We start from the raw sequence: 22236 nt of genomic DNA, 5'->3' as shown, positions 1-22236 counted from the left end.
CGATTTACAGTCATCCGCTTGGCAAACAGTGGACGCTCAATCCGGAGCCCTATGGAGAAGAAGCGCACTGGAGAGGAGGAGGGACGCCGCTTTCGTACTCTATCGAGCCATCTTGTGATAAAGTGCAATTTGTGCCCCACTCAGAGCGCGCGAGAGACAAGTATGCTTTGGTCATGACCAAGGCCATGCGAAACTTCCTCCCTGGAGAGACGAACGGATGGGAGATAGACGACTTTAACCACGCCGCCAACGAAACGGGCATCAAGTTCAAAGCTTGCGCCGACCCTGATCCTGAGAGCGACAGATTGGGTCCGATCCCCCTCCCGAAATCGGTAGAAAACCTCGGGACGTTAGGGCAGACGGAATTCGTGCAGTTATTGGCGAGGGCGTCGGTGCTTGTTGGGGTTGGAAGGCCAGAGACGTATGGGACTTTTTTTCAGGGTGTTTGTGGACATGCGCACAATGCTCACCTTCCTTACCAGGTCCCCTACCCCGTACGAAGCCCTATGCCTAGGGATACCATTCATCAATCCTATCCTCCACTGGAATAGGGAAAAGCCGGAACTCAGGGAAGCCTGGGGAGCTCAGCACTCAATGCTGAAGCTGCTTGATCCACCATATGTATACAACGTAAAAAAGGGTGACCGCGAAGGGCTCACGAAGGCTATACAAGCCGCATTAAACGACCCGATTGACAGGTGAGTTTGCGTATCCTAACGTCGCTCTGGTTCACGACGTTTGTGAATCCCCAACGTTATCGCTGAATCCATTTCATTGCAGTTTTGTTTTAGACCGCATGAAGCTGACATCGATAATCCGGAATGTAGAATCTGTATTGTCGAAAGATTGGCGTACAGAGGCTGAGAAGTCTGCGGCGAGCGGCGTACCTTTGGCAGTGAGTTGTATCGTTCTTCCGCTTACCCATGCATTTTACTGAAGATATATCCTTGATGCAGTCTTTCTTGTTGTGACGGCAGTAAATTGTAGTAATTCCCCGCGCTAACAGCTTTACCACCTGATCTTGGACAGATCTTGGATGTGACACTTAATGCAATGTAAACCCATCGCGCCGTCAATAACATAATATACATGGTGTCGGCTTAAGAAGTACCGTGGGATTTTCGAAGTGCAATTGAGTATGAATTGGGATTTTCCGTTGTTCCTCGCCCTTCCTACTGCTTCAAGTACCAGCGGCCTGGGCGGCCTGTAGGGCAGTTCCTCTGGATTCATGGCCTTAACGCCCGCATACAACACGTAAGCCGTCGACTTGACCGGAGTTCGGGTTTCTGACCATCAAGCGCCGCGACCCTCTTCCTGCACTCCAGGCGCAAAATATCTTTCAAAGCTATCATATGCATCGTGATCGCTTCCGTCGTCCTGTGGATATTTTTGATTAAGGCTCCTTCAGCTCACCCCATATTCTTAAAGCCCTCCAAAGGTGGTATTGCAGTACCCAAAGTACTCGATATCTCGAGAGCAGGCAATCCTACAATTTTACGAGATACATTGTTCCCAATCAGGGACAAGCATGAGCATATCCATCCTACTTACATGTATATCGAGGATAATCATGCATCATTGGCTTCGCTCATGACATGCCTGGAACTGTCGAACTGCAAACCCAATCAGGACAAAGGTGAACCGCATTCCATCCGCAGTGACTACAGGCTGATGGGGGCCCCCCAGTCGTTATCTTGCAGTGGTTTCATTTCCGAGGAGCATTGGTAGGTTGGGTTATGGGTGAGAATATTTGGTTCGTTCCTTTACGATTATGTGTGCCGTGTACTGACTTGATCTCATAGGACGAGGTCCACTGTAGGTGTTTCAATGCGTGGAAGTTGCGCTCTGTAATCATTTAGCTCGTTAGATCTTAGCTCTGGACGATTTAGGCTACACATATCTGTATACGCGGGATTGGTCAGAGACGGCAGCGACGTATCGAATGTTGCCTACCCTCGTCGCCGCCATCTTCATGGACTCAGAAGAGATACACAAATGCCTGGATGAACCGTATTGTGTCAAAACTTCGGACAATCCGTACGGCATCCCCGTTTGGAAGATGTTCGATTTTATGTTTTGGGCCATACACAATCACCCCTTAGGCAAACAATGGACGATCAACCCAGAACCATACGGCCTTTCGGCTGCTTGGCAGGGGGGTGCTACTTATTTTGGCTTCTCCATCGAACCATCGTGCAATACTGTCCCCTTTGTGCCTCATTCCGAGCGTGCAAAAAGGCGAACGGCCTTCATCATGAGCAAGTATATGCGATTTTTTTCTCCGGGGAAGGATACCGCCTGGGAAGTCGATGATTTTGATTATGCCGCAGAGGAGACTGGGATTCGGTATATCTCTGGTGCCAGAGCCGATCCAGCTAATGACCCGCCTGGGCCGATGGCCATCCCGAAGAATCTAGAAAACCTGGGATATCTGAACCAGCAAGAGTTTTTGCAAACACTTGCCCAATCCACCATTCTGATAGGTGTCGGGATGCCTAAGACGTAAGTCATAACCTCGTATCGTGTTATCATGCTATTAACTTATCTGCCCCAATATCAATAGCTCACCAACACCTTATGAAGCTCTTTGTCTCGGCGTTCCATTCATCAACCCTATCCTTCATTGGGATCATAACAATCCCGAAGACCGTGAAGGATGGGATTCGATGCATGGGACTCTGAAACTTCTTGACCCACCGTACGTGTACAATGTCAAGCGTGGAGACAGAAAAGGATTTGCGAAAGCCATCAAATCTGCCATTGAGAATCCAATCGACCGGTAAGTAGTGTCGAACGAAAGTTGCCGTCCGCTCCGCTCGTCCTCGAGTTCTTGTTCCTGACAAAAACGGATTTGCATTTGAAAGGTTCGTGCTGGATCGAATGACGCTGTTTAATGTAGAGGAGAGAATGAAGGAATTCTTTGCAAAAGATTGGAAAGCGGAAGCCAAGAACGTTATTGCGGAGAGCAAGCTCTTAAGACCACTTCCTCAAGTGCGCGTCCTCCCACCAAAGGCTGTCATAAGTTGATACTGACCTTGAGTTGCCTTGTAGAGCAACATCGTGTTATAATCAACCTTCATGATGGACTTTGTGTGCGCCCGAATCTGACTTTAGATGTGTGGGGTGGAGACGTTCCCCCCCTTTCTTTTGGGTCTTGTGATGTATTACCTCCTGTCCATTTGTTCTGCCACCGATACCCCAAGCAGAGTATTCGTTAAACAATTTCGTTCCAGGTTCTCACCTACACTTAGGCTATTCACTTACTCCTCTGATTGACTTGGACACACGTATACGTCGCCTTCGCATTATTTGTAGATGTCATTTCCTACTTATACAGTAACGCAGTGATTGAAGCTATATCGTGTGCAAAAGAAGTCTATATTTCACTGCAGAGCAAGGAAGGCATCATTTAGGCATCACATTTGGGTGCCAGTCCAGGATGTCAGCCCATTTTCCAGGAAGAAGCCTTGAAATTTGTTCCACATCCTTATCCCCTCGTCCAGAGAGAGACTGATGCACAAGTATGGAGATAAGTGGTCGTCCAGAGACAAATCTTTCTCCATGCTTACCACTACAATGTTCTTGTCCTTAGGTAGTGTTTTGGCCACTTGGACCGCACCCCAGATCGCATGAGCGGACTCCAGGGCTACAAAAAGTTGTGTTAGGTCTAATGGAGGTAAATATAAAATAACGCACCCGGTATGATACCCTCACTCTGCGTCAACAAGCGGAAACCACGTAGAGCTTCCTCATCGTTCGCGACCATATACTCCGCTCGACCTGAGTCCTTAAGCCACGCATGCTCGGGCCCAACCCCAGGGTAATCCAAACCAGCGCTCACGGAATGAGTTTCGACGATCTGACCTGTAGGAGACTGCAGGAGGTAGGTTCGTACGCCATGAAGGACACCTGGAGTTCCGAGAGATAGAGTGGCGCTATGACGGTTCGTGTTGACACCTGGGATGTAAGTCATGAGCTAAACATTCCTGCATTCGGGTGATTATAGGAATTTGATACCATCTCCTCCTGCCTCGACACCCACAAGTCGAACACCCTCTTCCTCGATGAAGTCATAAAAAGCTCCAATGGAATTGCTGCCGCCTCCAACACAAGCAACGATAACATCGGGAAGTTTCCCAACAGCTTCGACGAACTGAGACTTGATCTCGCGCCCGATGACCCGCTGGTAGTCTCGTACGATGGTAGGGAATGGATGAGGTCCAATGGCCGAGCCAACAAGATAGTGTGTGTTTGAGAGATTGGTCACCCAATCTCTGAAGGCGTCATTGATCGCATCCTTGAGAGTTTGAGACCCTGACTTTACGGGGACAACCTAAATGAGAGCAAGATCTAGGCTCATCAGATATGAGAAGACATCCTTGCAACTGACCGTGGCACCTAACATTTGCATACGGAACACGTTGAGCTCCTGCCTGCGCACGTCTTCAGCGCCCATATAAACGACACACTCAAGACCAAACTTGGCGCATGCAGTAGCGGTCGCCACACCGTGCTGTCCAGCACCAGTCTCTGCAATGATACGCGTCTTCCCGATGCGTTTAGCCAGGATGATCTATGGAATGAATGTTAAAATTATGCCTCAATGGCTGGGAAACAAGTACTCGCTTGACCGATGGCGTTATTGATCTTGTGTGAGCCAGTGTGATTCCTAAAAGGAGGTCAGTCGCGGTATGAACCACTCGAGCTCGGCACCTCACAAGTCTTCCCGTTTAAGCCAAATTCTAGCCCCACCAGTGATCTCAGATAGCCTTTTAGCTTCATAAAGCTGGCTTGGTCGATTGATATACCCGTAGAAACTTTCGAACTCCTTCCAGAACTCTGGGTCAGCCAGCGCGGCCTTATGCGCTGCCTCCAGTTCAATCAAACAGTCAACAAGTGCTTCAGGGGCGTATTGCCCACCAAATTGGCCAAAGCGTGGGGGAGAACGGCATTACTTTCCCCGACCTTCGGTAGATTAGTTACTCCGGCGAGCCCGTTGGGGACATCGCCGTTGGCAGGGATCAGTGATGACGGAGATACCTGGGAGTTAACTGTGGGTGACAGCGTCCTTGATGTTTTGGGTTGACCGTGCAGAGTGAGCTCGGAGCAGTGCTGGGTAACCACTTTGGTGATATTGGGCAGATGTGGTCCGGCCTCCCTGATGATGCCCACGAACCGGCTACCAACAACTACGGCATCGGCGCCCGCATCAACGACGGTCTCGAAGTGTTGACGGTTGTACACGCCAAACCCGACTGCAAGTGAAACTGGTGTGTATGCTCGGACACGGGAGATCAGATCGGGAAGGGACGAGTTCATTGACTTATCGGCACTCGAGCCGGTCGTTCCCATCTATTCAAGTCAGTGGAGAGCTTCCGTGCTTGTGCCAATTAACACACCTTAGAAACGATGTAAATAAACGTGTCGGCGATGGAAGCCAAAAACTCGACTCTCGCCAGTGATGTGGATGGGGCAATCAGTGGCACGTAAGATAAACTTGGAAAAAAAAAATTAGAGGGAAACCTGGTCCAGCTGAGAATCGCGGCACATACCCATTTGCTAAGCATAGTTGTCTGAACTTTACTGCCTCCTCCGGAGGGAGGTCCACCATAATATAGCCATTTGCCCCTGCCTCAAGGGCATCCTGGACCGCTTTAACTTCGCCATAAGCGAGAATCGGATTATAGTAACCTACGGCGAATGTCATCAGCTACTGCGGAAAGTCAGGGGGACTCAAAAATTTACCCATGAGAAGTACAGGTGCTTTGAGTCCTTTTTGACGTGCCTCACGAAGCATTTCTAGTGTCGTCGTGTAGTCAATGCCATTTTGGACTGCAATCTGCAAGAGGAGAAAAACCTTTGGTGTCGATGATTACTTCCAGTCTTCATAGATATACGTACGGTATTGGAATCCTGAATGACAGGCCCATCGGCAATAGGGTCCGTGAACGGCATTCCCAACTCAATGATATCTGCTCCACCTGCCTCCATAGCAAGCAGAATCGGTACGGTGGCATCTTTGGTAGGATACCCTGCGGTCACAAACGTGACGAACGCTGGTTGGCCCTAACAGCGAATCGGTGAAAACGTGGCAATGTCTCAACGGAGGGCTCTCACCTCTGCCTTTTTAAAGGCAAATACTTTTTTGATCGCATCAGTCATCTTCTAAGCACTTCCGATGCTCTAAGCAGACTATTGGTGTTTGGGAGATCGAGTGAGGAAAACTAAGATGGGCTCTTCCCGCTTGGACCTCATATCGGATTTTGCGCGGGAAATATATCATGTGGCCTCACATGATCTTTTGAGTCATCAGTACTAGCGGAGTTGTCCGAGTTATATTGTTCTATTGTTAGGCTGTGGGAATTTGGGTCTTTGCAGAGTCACTTCACTGTGCCAATATTTTTTAAATATAAGGCTATGGCACATAAGTATCTCAGACTCGTGTTAGAGATCTAAATTTGTATGTACCTATGGTGTGTAAGTATCTGCGCCAACAGTTAGACAGTTTTTGCAAAGAATAATAAAATCAATCTCACCTCAGACTCGTGTTAGAGATCTGAGGGAGAGGGAGTCCAAAAAGCTCCCTTCTTATATGCGAACTATGCCAGTGGCAAGCCTGTTGCATAAAGAAGAAAAATGGGGGTGTAAAGTTCAACCCCCAAACCTCACTTCCGCTGCCAACAATCAATCCCATCCTTGCCACTCCATTGTCAGAACCGATTGTTGATATTCCAACAATAGGGTGATTCACGAAGACACAACTAGGCACAACTAAGTCATAACTAGGACTTCTCAACTTGTACATAACTAAAAAAGTCTTGGCATATATATGACAAAACAGCCGAGTTTTGAGTTGGACCTTGGGTGGTTGTAAGGGATGTAAGGCCGCATACTCGCAGCCTACCCTATTCATTCTTTATTTATCGTGTCAGGTTTGTACCCGACACGACACTTCTATTCCCGAACCCTTCATTTCTACCATGCGGTCCCAAGCCACAACTATCACATGTATATACAATAATGTATTTAACCTACATGTGAGGGGGTAAAGGTGTAAGGGATTAACCTTACTTCACTATAATTCCGATTATAGTGATATTTATATTATGTTGCATCGCTTCCCATTATAGTGATGTGGTTATTTCTTTATTTATTTGTGCCGAGATATGTAATTTACATATATATACCTCGGAGTAGTTGTAAAGGCCCGGTAGCCTTTACCTCTACCCCGTTGAATATACAGCACATTAAAGCTTATATTTAGACGGACTACCTGAGGCCTGAGGCGAATGGGGGAACGGAACGTACCGTCCCCAAAATAGTAAGCAAACCTTTCACTAGTGTAAGGTCGGTTGAGGTTCCGACCTTAGTTGTGACTCCTGCTATCCTCAAGCTGTCAGAAATTAGGCAGTATAGAGCTTTATTTCGACAGGGGAGGAGAAGAGTGAAAACCTGTTTCACCCTTCCCCGCAATTTATATACATTGTTTACATCGAGAAATAAAGAGTAATAAACAATGAAAGATAGGAGCTAAATATGAAGTTGGATAAAAGGAACTGACCTCAGTCTCTACAGCGAGAACTGAGGAAAAAAGAAAAGAATTCAAAAAATAAGTGTGACTATACTATAACGGAAGTCACATGCAAATCACGTGACAATAGAGATCGGTTAATGCGTGGTGTTCCTCCAACAGCGTACTTCAATGGACTGGGAGTGTAAGGCAGACTCCTTCCCAGTCGCTCACATGATTTCTCCGAGGTTTAGCCGCAACTTACGTTGCCCTCTGAAATCTGTCGAGCGACTGGTACAACTTGCAACACGTGATGTTCCCACGCTAAGTTGTAATGAGTTGTACATAGGTCACGGAATATAATTTTTAGTATTTACGCATGCAGTCATTGCACCCAACCCAACCTGTGGAGACTAAGGGAGCACATCCAAGGGTGTGAAGTCAATGTCTGGGTGTGCGTGAAGTTTAATAGTTTATATATTACTTGGTTGCCAGTCACTTGTTTGTGCCCAGTGGCATAAGTGGTATGGCGCTAGCTGAGGCTATGCATTTTTTTTTAAGTGGCACATGTTCGATTCTCATGTAGGAAAACTTTTTTCGGGCCCTCCCATGGAATAATTGTGTGAAATGGTTGTTTTCTGTACACTAAGGAGTGGAGGGTATGAAAAAAAAAGTTTCCTAAGTGAGAATCGAACATGTGCCACTTAAAAAAACCGCATAGCCTCAGCTAGCGCTATACCACTTATGCCACCGGGCACAAACAAGTGACTGGCAACCAAGTAATATATAAACTATTAAACTTTGCACACACCCGGACATTGACTTCACACCCTTGGATGTGCTCCCTTAGTCTCCACGGGTTGGGTTGGGTGCAATGACCGCATGCGTAAATACTAAAAATTATATTCCGTGACCTATGTACAACTCATTACAACTTAGCGTGGGAACATCACGTGTTGCAAGTTGTACCAGTCGCTCGACAGATTTCGGAGGGCAACATAAGTTGCGGCTAAACCTCGGAGAAATCATGTGAGTGACTGGGAAGGAGTCTGAGTGTAAGGCAACCTCTGACTATCGTGAGACCACTCGCAAACTCAACAACCTTACAGTGGTCCAACTCAGGCAAAACTCATCCATAACTGTCAGGATCCGGACCTCAGCTGGGAGTGGCCGGAGGACAAGGCCAGGTGTGGGAGCTGGGGTACTCTCCCCAGCTGCTAACTCCTCAAAGTCACTGAGGGGACTAGCCTCAGCCTTCACAGGGAATGAGCTGCTATTCATTGAAAAGCAGGTAAGTACACTTGCCTTCATAGGGAATGAGCTGAGAAGAAGGGTAAGCTTCTCAGCCCCCTGTGAGACTGACACAAAAGGACCCTAGGAACTATACAGTTTGTCGTATCCATTCCCGGCCATCGACTTCCGGTCCCTCCAATCCCTCTGGCCTACCTCTGCTCCTTCTTTACTAACCTCGGAGCTCCCGTATTCCGCAATCCTCTCGGTACCCCTCGATGGTCACCACCCCCTCCTTTCAATTTATTACCAACGCCTCCCTTAGTACGGAGCCCCGAAGACTTCCGGACAGCTCCGACGTCCGCTAGCGCACTCCCACCTCCACTGGGCAATACACTCGCCTGCCCTGCAGAGCCCACCTTCGGGCTGTCAGGGCACAGCCCTTGACCCCACTCACCCTCAGACACCCTCACCCTTCTCCTAACCACCCTCTCTCCACATTTCCCCATTCCCCTTATCCTTCCCCCCACTGTTTCACATAATGATGCACGCGCACGAACCCGTGGGAATGTTCTGGGCGAGCGACTCGCCCAGAAATGTACAGCCACAACCGTGGGAACATTCTGGGCGAGCAGCTCGCCCAGAACTTTCCCACGGGTCACACCCGTTATGGAAAGTCGGCAGCAAGCGGGAACTGTATAGTTCCTAGGGTCCTTTTGTGTCGGCCTCACAGGGGGCTGAGAAGCTTACCCTTCTTCTCAGCTCATTCCCTGTGAAGGCTGAGGCCAGTCCCCTCAGCGACTTCGAGGAGTTAGCACCTGGGGAGAGTACCCCAGCTTCCACACCCGGCCTCGCCCTCCAGCCACTCCCAGCTGGGGTCCGGATCCTGACACGGGCCCATCCCTCCTTTCCGTTTCTGGGTTATCGCCTGCCTTCCTGTTAACCCCGTGACCCGACTCGTCGGTAATATTCAGTCGGCTAATGTTTAACCCCGTTAGCTCTGCTCCGTTCGGCTCCGCCATTTGCGGACCCGTCTTTGCTGTAACCATATATATATCCAGCTTGTACATAGGTTACACTTCAGTAATAAAATCAACTAGAGTTACCCCCCTTCAGTTCTGGTTGCCAGTTAGTAAGTTAGGGCACGGACGTGTTACTAGGCACAGCGCTCTTGGCATAAGTCACTGAGGCCGAAGCCCTCCGCCATGGAGACTTTCCTTCGTCTCGAACCTGGTCTCTGACACAGTTCCCACTTGCTGCTGACTTTCCATAATGGGTGTGACCTGTGGGAAAGTTCTGGGTGAGCTGCTCACCCAGAATGTTCCCACAGTCACGTGTCCTGGGCGAGTTACTCTCCCAGAAAGTTCCCACGGCTGTGGCTGTGCATTTCTGGGCAAGTCACTCACCCAGAACGTTCCCACAGGTCCGCATGTGTGCATCATTGTGTGAAGCAGTAGGGGGAAGGATAGGGGGAAATGGGGAGATGTGGGGAGAGGGTGGATAGGGAGAGGGGAAGGGTGTCTGAGGGTGAGTGGGATTGAGGGCTGTGCCCTGACAATAACTTGGTCTTTAGAATTGTCACAGCCATGCATTCCAGCCTGTTGGCTGCCCATCCCAATGCCACCCAAGCCTGTTCCTGCTGCACAAGTGTGAGTGCGAGCCCTGACCTCATCCCTACTCTTCTTGAAGACTCCCTGCTCACCCCCCCACTTGCCCCTAGGCTCCCCTATGCTTGGCCGACTCCCCCACAGTGTCAGGGACTCGTCCGGGGTCGAGGGGGTCCGGGTATAGCGTCCGGGACCGAGAGCCTGGCGGGGGGCAGATCGGGCGTGCGTACTGACAGGCCCGATGTGGGACAGTGGTCCCTGGCCACTTAGACTGAAGTGGAAAGTTGAGAAGAAGGCTACTTCTTCGGTTCCCACTTCAGGTTTGTTTATATACATGCGGCTTGGATCACATGACGGGTGCCACGTCACCCTCGCACACAGCCGTAACCACCCGGGTGTCTCCGTGGGAGATCCCGAGGGTATCCAGTGCAGGCACGCGTGCTGGGCACAGCGGGAAGTCACCCGAGGTGCCCGGGCCGGGTACATGGTGGGCGCGCTGCAGATGGGTCAGTTGTACATTGATACAGAGAAAGTTGTCCATGTAGAATAAAGGGAGAATAAAGGAGAAGTAAGATAAGGAGAAACTGAGGAGGGGAGGATGAGGGGGGAAGAAGGGAAAGGGGGAGGAGGTAAGGAAGGGTGGACCGGCGGGGTACCGGGTCAGGTTGGGCTGGGTCAGGCGGGTGTGCCCTGACACACAGCCACACCAGCCTCCCCACCCTGAGTCCGCCTCCAGCACCACACCTAGCATGACTCCGTGACATTGCCTACTCTGCCCACTTGGCCCTCACCAGGCCATTACCATTCCCGCACCCGACTCTGGCCCAACTCCGAGTCCAGCACCAATACCATTGCCATTGCTGCTATTGTGGCCCTACACCCCTTCATTTATTTATCTGTTATTGTTTGTTTTGACCCTCGGTCATTGCTGGCTGCTGTGTGGCCAACCCCACTCTTTGTTCCCTTTTGCTTCCGGACCCTTCGGCCTTTGGCCCGGGTCCATTTCCTCTTCCTATATATATCCTGTATGATACATTATAGTACTCTAGCTCTAATATTGACTTGATCACGACTCCCCAGGTTCTGACCCCAACAAGGCAACCTCAGTGAGTATGAAATGAGGGCCAGGAGACAGCTAGGGGGCACAGCACTCCTTTAGAGTTGCTGAGGCCGAATGCCCTACCCTCAGGCCTTGTTTGCAGCATTGCAGCTTATAGTGGCCCACAATGGCGACCCTCAGTGCCGACCCCGGACCCGTATCTAACAAGGATTTCCTTAGCTCTGTCCACTGCAGATCCAAAATCATGTGAGAACTGCACAGTTTCGGACTTGCCCCTCCATGGCTGGGTGGACTACAAAGTGAAAATCCAACATTGCTGACTGTAAGGAGTTGTTAGAGACCAGATGCAAGACGAAGGATACGTCTCCGTGGTGGAGGGCTTCGGCCTCAGTGACTCAGACCAGGAGTGCTGTGCCTAGTTACATGTCCATGCCCTAATTTACTTACTGGCAGCAAGAACTAAAAGGGGGGATAACTCTAGTCGATTTTATCACTAGGGTGTAACCTATCTACAAGTTATGTATATATAGTTACAGCGAGGGCAGGCCCATGAATGGTGGGGCCAAGCAGAGTGGAGCTAACAGAGTTAAACGTTAGCCAACTGAATATTACTGATGAGTCAGGTTACAGGGTTAGTGGAATGGCGGGCTATAACCCAGAAATGGAAAGGAGGGATAGGCCTGAAGGTAGGCTTGCAGGGCAAGCAAGTGAATTGCCCAGTGGGGGTGGGAGTGTGCCAGTGGACATTGGAGCTGTCTGGAGGCCTTCGGGGTTCCATACTTAGGGAGGTGTAGGTAATATATTGAATTGAGGGGTGTCATATCCTGGAATCCCGACCCTGCTGAAAGGTATCTTACTTATTTGGGGACGGTAACGTTCCATTCCCCCGTTCGCCTCAGGCCTCAGTTAGTCCATCTAAACATAAGCTTTGATGAGCTGTATATTCAATGGGGTAGAGGTAAAAGGCTACCAGGCCTTTACAACTACTCCGAGGTATATATATGTAAATTACATATCTCAGCACAAATAAATAAAGAAATAATAGCATCACTATAATTGGAATTATAGTGAAGTAAGGTTAATCCCTTACACCTGCACTCTCCCACCTCACTACACCTTCCTAACAACCTCATCATCCCCTACACCATACCCCCCACTTCCCAACGTCACCTCCCTCCCCAACTGTCTCAGCTCCAGCCTGGATTTCGGCACACTTGCCCTTGGCCACTCCCATCCCGGAAGCTTGGCCCCGAGTCAGAACATTCGGAGACTCCAGATTTGCTCCGACCTCCCAACAGATCTCCAACATTGTGTGACATACCTCTACACCATTCCCCCTCCCATTTCATTTAGTGGAGTCACCCAACATCCTTTGGATATGTAACTCCGGCTTCAGAGCTAACTGCATCCTCCAGTGATCCCACTCACATCATCATAAATTAGTCACCTCCCATTTGTAGTACGACTGTTGTCTTCTTTCCATTCAGTTGGCTAACTTCCCCTTGTCCATTTCTCGTTCCTATTTATCCTCCAGCCTTCTACTCTGCCCTCCTCAACCCGACACCTTGGTTCCCCATTAAGGATATCATTTGGGGCCTTTCGGTACCTTTCGGTATCATTCAGCACCTTTTGGTGTTTGTCATTATCACTCGGACTTTGACTAAAGTCCTTCTCCTTTCCCCTCTATATATATCTGTAGATTAGAACCCATTGTACCTCAGTTCTAATCTCGACTAAAAGTTACCCCAAGTCCCTCTATGAGTGAATCCCAACCTCCTCCTACAAGATACCTCAGACACATGAAATGAAAGGACTAACTGAGATGTAACGGAGGCACAGCACTCCCTCTGAGTTGCTGAGGCCACATCCTTCTTAGAGCCTCTTGTACCACCCAGCAGACCCAGGCTTCCTGGAGAAGCTTCAGTTCACTACCGGAGCTCTTGGAACCCCTCTAGTTGAGCCCCACCTGCATTCAGACTCATGCACATTACCTTCGTTCAGGGTTTTTGACAAGGGGGTGGTGACCATTGAGGGAGTCGGAGGTGATTGCGGAATATGGAGGCTCTGAGGTTAGTGATGAAGGAGTGGAGGTAGTCCAGAAGGATTGGAGGTAGTGGAGGATGATGGCCATAGATGGATATGACAGGAGTGGTAACCCCACCCCTTATTTCCCAATTTCCTATTGTATAATTGTCTTCTAATAAACATGTATATACAATGTACATACAATAGTGTGGGAAAGTGGAAAGAGCAACTTAGCCTTTTCCTCCCACAACTGTTGCAAATACAACTTCATACAAGTTAGTTTTGTTGACAGCCTGAGGAACTAGGCTAACCAGGGTTGGCACCTACACCAACCTGTCAGGGTTCAGCACCCTGCCTTAGGGTGCCCCGGACTCCCCACCTACTTTACCCCCTTTATTCTTTGACTGTTGCCTTGTTGTTGCCTTTGTGTGTTGTGTACACATGTGCACAGGATAGCATGGGAACTTTCTGAGCGAGCAGCTCGCCCAGAATGTTCCCACAGGTCACAGCCACAATTCTGGGCAAGCAACTCGCCCAGAACGTTCCCACGCTTACTGGGCACTGCCACCTGGATGTTCCCTCCGGGTCACACTACACAACTCTAGGAGCTGTATAGTTGTGGGCATGTGACCCATTCCTTTATATAGCAACCATGTGGGGAGATGAGACCTTTACCCTTCTTCTCATCTCATGCCCCGCATAGGCAAGTGTACATATTCTATTTCCTTTACTATAATCTCATGCCCCGCATAGTGTGAGGACGGTTTAGATGGGGGTTGAGGTCAGGGAGCCTCCGAGTCTGAGGCTGGGCCCTGACACAACCCCCTACACTGACTCAGCAAATCCACCCCATTCCAAGTGCGAAAAAAAAGTTCCTGGGCTAGAACCTGAGCCACCAGCCACCACTGAGCCATTACCAGCACTCCCAAAAACTGAGAATGAATCTTCCCAACATGTGCTTTGGCTCGGCAATTCACACTGGACAGACCGTCTAGTTGCTTTTATTGTTGAGAACACTAACATCTGCTTGAAACTGTTTGGGGATTCTACCAAGTTGGCTGCATCTGAAGATAGGTCCAAGGTATGTAAAATCTATTCTTCTGCCTCTACATACAGTTCTCCAAAAAACTGTTTCGATGTTTGGCACTTTTCACTTGATGGGCTTATAACATTATGGAAACACATTTTAAAATTTTCATAAAATCATGGGATATTACCTACTATCTTATTTACAGATCTGCAAATTATCTAAGCAATATGTCCATTTTTGGTAAAGTTATTTAATTAACAAGGCACCCATGTCATCGAAATGGTTTTTTGGAGTGCACCTGGCACAACCTAAAAAACAAAATATCACATGTCAAGTCATGTGACATTGTTTACTGTACACACTAGTAAACGGACTGACATCGCTGGAGCATAAATACCAAAGGATTTTGCATTATAATGCCCCCAAATCTAAAATGCAAGCCTTATCTGCTTCACAAACTGCACAAGTCCTTTCCCTCATTGATTCTGGTCACAGTGCTTGCCAGATTGCATCTACTACTGGCCATGGAGCTTTCACTATCACTCAGCTCTGGTCTCAACACTGTCCTGATGTCCCTAAGCCCAGTGGTGGGCATCCATGCAAGCTGTCAGGGACTGACATTTGCCATGCCCAACGCCTCATTAATCCAATCGAACACTTATGGAATAATGTGAAAAGGAAGCTTGGGGAGTATGAAGAACCTCCAAATAGTGTTCATGAGCTGTGGGATCAGTACCAAGAGGAATGGGACAAGATAGAGCCAAGGATTTGTCAGAATTTGATTGAAAGTATGCCTAAGAGAATTGAGGCAGTGATTAAGGCAAAGGGTGGCTATACCAAATATTAATAAATGCTATTTTCGTCTCCCAAAAATCAACTCCAAAAAACTGTTTCAATGACATGGGCACCTTTTAAATTGAATAACTTTACCAAAAATAAATATATTGCTTAGATAATTTGTACATTTGTAGATGGGATAGTAAGTAATATTCCATGATTTTATGGGAATTTCAGAACGTGTTTCCATAATACTATAAGCCCATCAAGTGAAAAGTGCCAAACATCGAAACTGTCAGAGACCAGGTTGAGATGAAGGAAAGTCTCCGTGGTGGAGGGCTTCGGCCTCAGCGACTTATGCCAAGAGCGCTGTGCCAAGTAACACGTCCATGCCCTAACTTACTAACTGGCAACCAGAACTGAAAGGGGGGTAAACTCTAGTCGATTTTATTACTGAAGTGTAACCTATGTACAAGTTGGATATATATATGGTTATAGTGAAGACGGGTCCGCAAATGGCGGAGCCGAACGGAGCGGAGCTAACGGGGTTAAACATTAGCCAACTGAATATTACCGACGAGTCGGGTTGTGGGGTTAACGGAAAGGCAGCCGATAACCCAGAAACGGAAAGGAGGGATAGACCCAAAGGCGGGCTCTGCAGGGCAGGCGAGTGTATTGCCCAATGGAGGCGGGAGTGCGCTAGCGGACGTTGGAGCTGTCCGGAAGTCTTCGGGGCTCCGTACTTAGGGAGGCGTAGGTAATAAATTGAAAGGAGGGGGTGGTGACCATCGAGGGGTACCGAGGGGATTGCAGAATATGGAAACTCCAAGGTTAGTGGAGAAGGAGCGGAGGTAGACCGGAGGGATCGGAGGTACCGGAAGTCATTGGCCAGGGATGGATATGACAGAAACGGTTTTTTGGAGAACTGTACAACTGAGCACTGACAAGCCACTGTCATCATAAGTGTCATATCCATACATACCTGATCCCAATCTGACTCCCGGACCCTCATCTTCATCACCTCCAGAGTCCTACCCTACCTCCATCTGCTCCAATATTCACCTTCGGACCGAACATCACTCCTCTCACCACCCTCCTCCTCTTACTCCTCCTCACTCCTCATGTCACCTCCACCCTTCCATCCCTCTCCTACCCTACTTCCGTCCGCTCCGATACTCACCTTTGGACCTGACACCATTCCTCCTCCACTCCTCTCCCCACTCCTCTCATCACTCTCCTCCCTCCTCCCCTCTTCCGCCAAACCTCTGCCAAGTTACGACCTTCTGCTGCTGTCCCATACCTTGTACTTGGACACCGCCCATACCTTCGCTCTGAGATCCCATCTTAGTCCCGACCTCGGACTTTAACTCCACCTCGGCCTAAGTCCATTGCATTGGTGACCTCATACTACGTAAACACCATTGCCAACATTCCTTGGACTTTCAACCCCACCTCCACAACCTCCGTAAGCTCTGCAACCTCCAAGCTCCATGGATCATACTTGGCACTTTCACCACTTGTAATGTATCTTTCACGTTTCCCCCTCATCCTTATTTGGACTGCTGCTTCTCTCCATTCTAGCCAGTTAGTCATCATCCCCACTTCACCTCATCCTCCTGCCCCTCTGGGCTTCACCCTCCCTATCTCCTTTCAGATGTACCACAGGTTCTAACTGTCAGGGCACACCCACCTGACCCGGCTCCACCCGGCCCAACCTGACCCGGTACCCTGCCGGTCCACCCTTCCTTACCTCCTCCCCCTTTCCCTTCTTTCCCCCTCATCCTCCCCTCCTCAGTTTCTCCTTATCTTACTTCTCCTTTATTCTCCCTTTATTCTACATGGACGACTTTCTCTGTATCAATGTACAATTGACCCACCTGCAGCGCACCCACCATGTACCCGGCCCGGGCACCTCGGGTGACTTCCCGCTGTGCCCAGCACGCGCGCCTGCACTGGATGCCCTCGGGATCTCCCACGGAGACACCCAGGTGGTTACGGCTGTGTGCGAGGGTGACGTGGCACCCATCATGTGATCCAAGCCGCATGTATATAAACGAACCTGAAGTGGGAACCGAAGAAGTAGCCTTCTTCTCAACCTTCCACTTCAGGTAAGTAGTACAATATCTCTCCTTTAATGATAATAACAACCTTCCACTTCAGTCTAAGTGGCCAGGGACCACTGTCCCGCATCGGGCCTGTCAGTACGCACGCCCGATCTGCCCCCCGCCAGGCTCTCGGTCCCGGACGCTATACCCGGACCCCCTCGACCCCGGACGAGTCCCTGACACTAACCTATTGTTAGAACTTGCAGATTCGGACGACTCCAGAGCGGAATTGGAGACTTAGTGTGGAAGGACCTTGGCCTCAGCGACTCAGGCGGAGCGCTGTGCCATTGCTGGTTGTCCTAGGGGTCCCTAATTTCGGATCTAGCAGAGGGAAAGTCTCTTGGGGGGAATTCAGGTTGATTTCGGACTGAGGTTACAAGTTACTATGTACATTGTATATAAGGAGGGTCTGGAATCAAAAGGAACAAGGGTAGGACGAAAGGAGACAAAGGGAGATGGAAAGAGGAACAACACCGAGGGTCAAGGGTTTGACTCAATGGTGTTTCTCAAAGGAGGAATGAAGGGCCAAGGCCCAAGGAGGAAGGAAGGAGGATGGGAGTGGGGAATGGCCAGCTGACTGAATAGAAAGGAAGCAGCAGCCCAAATAGGAATGAGGGAGAATAGCGGAATTGAATAGGACAATGCAATAGTTGCAAGGTCCGAGGTAAGTCCGGAAAGTCCGAACTCGGAAGTTAAACTCCGGAATATTGGCAAACATGATTAAATGGAATGAGCTAACCAATACAATGGGTATAAGCGGAGGTGGGGTCAAAGTCTGAGGTCGGAGCTAAGACCGGAGGTTCCGGAGACGGAGACACAAACAGGATTCCGGAGCGGAGGTCCGGAGTCAGGAGCATAGGTGTTGTGTACTCGTCTGGAAGGTGTCAAGGTTGGGGTCGGACCCAGAATGTTCCGGAGTCGGACTGAAGGTGGTGTTGGAGCCGGAGGTGGGATAACCTCTTGGGAGTCGGCAAGGAGAAGGTGATGGAAGGGAAGTAGGGCTCTGGAGTCGGTTTTGGAGTTCCGGGAGCCCGGAGCGGAGGTCGGGATTGTATGGATATGACACCTATGACCTTTGGTGCCAATCTGCTTCCGTCATCCCTTTGTCCCTGTTTGGATGCCTTTGTTCCGATTTGGGCCTCCTTTGATTTCCTCGTGCTCTCATCTCCCCATTATATACAGGTGCTTGTACATACTCATTTTGGACCTTCAGTCTAAAATCGACCAGAAATGCCCCCTAGAGACTTCCTGCTCACTGCTTCTGAAATTAAGGACCAAATGGACAAACAGCAATGGCACAGCGCTCCGCATGAGTCGCTGAGGCCAAGGTCCCTCCTTGCTAAGTCTCCAGTTCCCCTCTGGAATCGTCTGCCCTCGCCTAGTTCTAACAATAAGGTATCCAATCACTGCACTAAGAAGTTCTACCATGAGCAGGTTTCTGTTGCAATCTGGGATGTGGAGGATGAACCAGAGCACCCTTTTTTTCTTGCAAACAAGGCCAAGTATACACAAGCAGTTAATTCCCGCATTGACAAGTATGTCCAACTGTGCCTCATTAAATCCCTATTCCCACCTGCTTTTAGTCTTCACAAGGAGTATAAAAAGCATGCCAAAACTCTCAGTCAAACCGGGATTGGTCTGGACAAAATTGAGATCACTATTGGTTTGGAAATTGCTAACCAAATTGGTGAGTCATGCTTTTGGAAATGGTCTGTGCTTGCATCTTATGCTGTATACAGATGCCATTCTGGAGGATTTCCCTTGGTGGCATGATCTGAACCCAATCTGGTGTGAATTACCGAAGTATAATGTGCTGACTACCAGCAACTCTACTGCAGATGGTCAGGAACTTGCGACCCATTTAGATGGCATCCTCAATTCCTTGTCTGAAAAAGGTGGAGCAGTAGTGGAGGGCAATTCTGAGGACAACTCTCAACTTCTGGTATGTGTATTTGGTGACCATTATATTTGTTGTTTATTCATGTGTCATATGAGGACCTGCCTCTTGACACCAGTGCTGCCTCCACATCTCCAATTGGATCATCACCACCACCATCCTCACCCCTTGTGCTGCTCTCTGATTTGGATGAGACTAAATATGTGCCATCAGAGGCCTCTACTCCTACATTGAGTACACTGACTCAACCCACTTGGGCTGCTAGGTTTCACACACCATTGCCCTCAGTATCAACTCCTCTCAGTAGATCAGCACAACCCACCCAAAAAGGAAAGTGCGATGCCCTGTCTGAGTTTCATGAGCAAAGCTGTCTTGAGTTTGAACAAACACACTGGGAGTCAGAGCAATTACATGAGCAGTTGTTGGTCCAGGAGCAGTGGAGGACACTGCATGCAACTCAGAAGCATGTCAGGGCACACCCTGACTAGCCCAGACCCGGACCCGTGTCTGGACCTGCTACACTTCCTGCATGTGCACTTCCTGCACTGCATGCTCCATGCGCTGCATGATCCAGCCCCGGATCCTACCTCATGTGACTTCCAGGTATCCCCGGAAGTTTTTGCCATATTGGGGCCACTGTGGGAAAGTGAGAAGTTAACCTTCTTCTCACTTTCTTACCCACAGCAGGCAAGTGTACATTACTTGCCTTTATCTATATCACTTTCTTACCCACAGTAGTTATGCCCTGAGATGGGCTGTGTTTACAGGTTAGACTGTGGACTGTAGAGAGGGGTCATGGGGACCCAGGGTCTGTCCCCTGACAAAGCACCAGCAAGAGATGCTAAACCTGGAAGTTAAGAAATTGGAATTGGAAATGCAGTTGGCCTCCTGCGCTTCCCATGATATGCTTTTCACACCAACTTTCCTGGGACCAACTGACATGACCAGCACAAGTGGAAACTTTGGCACTAGTCTCTGAGACTCCAATTTAATATGATTTTAGTACAATGCATCAAATAGGGCTTCCTGAATTAGCTGCCTTTTCTGTTGCCCCTCTGTTTCACCCACAACATGCTGCTCCTGATGAGTCCATACAAAGCCATCCACCTCCTCATCTAGTCCCTCCTCCTGTCTGTCCAAGCCGAGATGGGTCCAGTCCCAGAAATCATCTTCAGCCTCCATAATTTCAAATTGAGCAGCTATAGAATGAATTATCAAACAAGCCTGAATCCATGCTAATGCCAACATAAGATCATTCTCACAGTTAATCTGTTGCTGAAGTCCTTTGAGTGACTGAAACCAGCCTTTCAGGAAACCAACAGCATGTTCAGACCAGATGTGGACCTAGTGTAATCATGAGCAAATAACAGTCAAGGAAATTGAAAATTCATGTACATGTGAGAGGTAGTAGTTGAATTGACAGTTCTCTGGGGTCAGAGACAGTGGAGCCTTGTATGGTACAATACACCATGGTGTGAGGCCATAGGCAGTGTTAGCCCACACCCACTCACCATTATGGAAGAGCTGATCATGTTCTTTGGCAATGCATGACTCATGGAAAGCTGTTGCATCATGCATACTACCAGGAGGGCCCAGAACATAATCAACAATCTGGAGATTGGGAAGTGTGATAAGCTACCAAATTATAATTAGTAAAACAAACACATATATCAAGATGTGTCGTACTGTAAGACTAAGGGAGTAGTTGTATTTGCAATCAAAAAATTGCTTGCCATAATGACCAGGTTTTGACACAAGCGGAATCAGTGTCCCATCCACCATACAGTATCCAGATCACCAACCAGTAGGTTACACCAGACTATACACTGCTGCTAAAATGATGACGAACAAGGCATCAGATTCCAGCTCCAATCAGGGCCAAAAGAAACTGAAAGGGTGTCAGTTATGGTTGTCCATACAAACCATCATCTTCCTCAAAGAGTCCATGCAGCAAGATGGCATCCACAATGCAGCTTTCCATGATCTGTTGGGGAGATTGAGATTTGGGAACTGCTCAGCCACTGACAAAGACCTACTCGATTCCTGCCTCCTTCACAAATGTCATGAAGAGGTGAGGCTGTCTGATGCATGGAGAACAGCACCAATTATCACTTCATCAAATGCAGTGAAAGATGTTTTAAATTTGTGTGCTGTCAACATGTTTGCAGCTGTGCATGAACTGCTGGTGTCAATGTACAAGGCAGTGCATTGCCTCAAAAACCGTAGAATTGTGGATGATGCCTTGAACGAACAGTTGTTAAATCTGCCTTCTGACACTCAGACAGGGTACACCATTGGTCGTCTACCTTTGCTTCCTAACATGCTGGTCATGATTTCTGAGAACTTTGATGTTGGGGGTGGCATTGTGAATGGCAGTGAAGGATTGGTACAATCTGTGCATTATAATGTTGACAAATGAGGTGTGTGATACACTACCAGTTGTGTGGTAAAAATTGAAGACTCAAGTGATTGCATGTTCACAGCACTGCCCACTCATGATTGTGTGATTCTCCCCAAATCAATTCCAATCAAAGTCATGCACCCATTTGCCAGTCAAACATTGACAGTCAAAAGGACGCAGCTGCCATTGTTACCCTTGTTTTGCATCACTGACTACAAATCCTAAGGGAGAACACTGCTGAAGGTAATTGTTGATCTCGAGAGTGCACATTCAATTCAGTCTGCATATGTCATGTTGTCACGAGCGACTGGACTAAATAGTTTGCTCATTTTGTGCCTGTTTGACTCCAGGTGAATTATGACACACATGAATGGTGACCTCTGCAAAGAACTCAACCGATTGCAACTTCTAGAGTGCGAGACCATCTTGTGCACTGCCTCCCAGAGTTTCTGGCATGCTGAAACAGCATCTTCGAAAGCCAAGTTGCTGGGGGTGTCCAGCCAATCTTGTATGCAGGTTTATCATTTTACCCCAAGGGGCATTACTGACTTCCCCCAGTTCACATGCCAGGGACTGCAATCAATCTTGGGGGTC

General features: G+C 48.7%; 1 protein-coding gene across 1 annotated transcript; it reads left to right on the top strand.

Annotated features, from left to right (window-relative positions):
* Window positions 1–18574: 18574 nt before the first annotated feature.
* EI90DRAFT_3139847 (uncharacterized protein) lies at window positions 18575–19729 on the top strand (the record flags this gene model as incomplete). The annotated part of the gene is made up of 4 exons (XM_039064948.1): window positions 18575–18879; window positions 18928–19031; window positions 19084–19286; window positions 19340–19729. The coding sequence occupies 4 exons, from the start codon at window positions 18575–18577 to the stop codon at window positions 19727–19729; spliced, it is 1002 nt and encodes a 333-aa protein (XP_038907580.1).
* Window positions 19730–22236: the final 2507 nt, after the last annotated feature.

Source organism: Cantharellus anzutake (assembly GCF_015039405.1).
Source record: "Cantharellus anzutake strain C23 chromosome Unknown EI90scaffold_287, whole genome shotgun sequence".
Lineage (NCBI taxonomy): Eukaryota > Fungi > Basidiomycota > Agaricomycetes > Cantharellales > Hydnaceae > Cantharellus > Cantharellus anzutake.
This window is presented reverse-complemented; position numbering and strand designations above follow the sequence as displayed.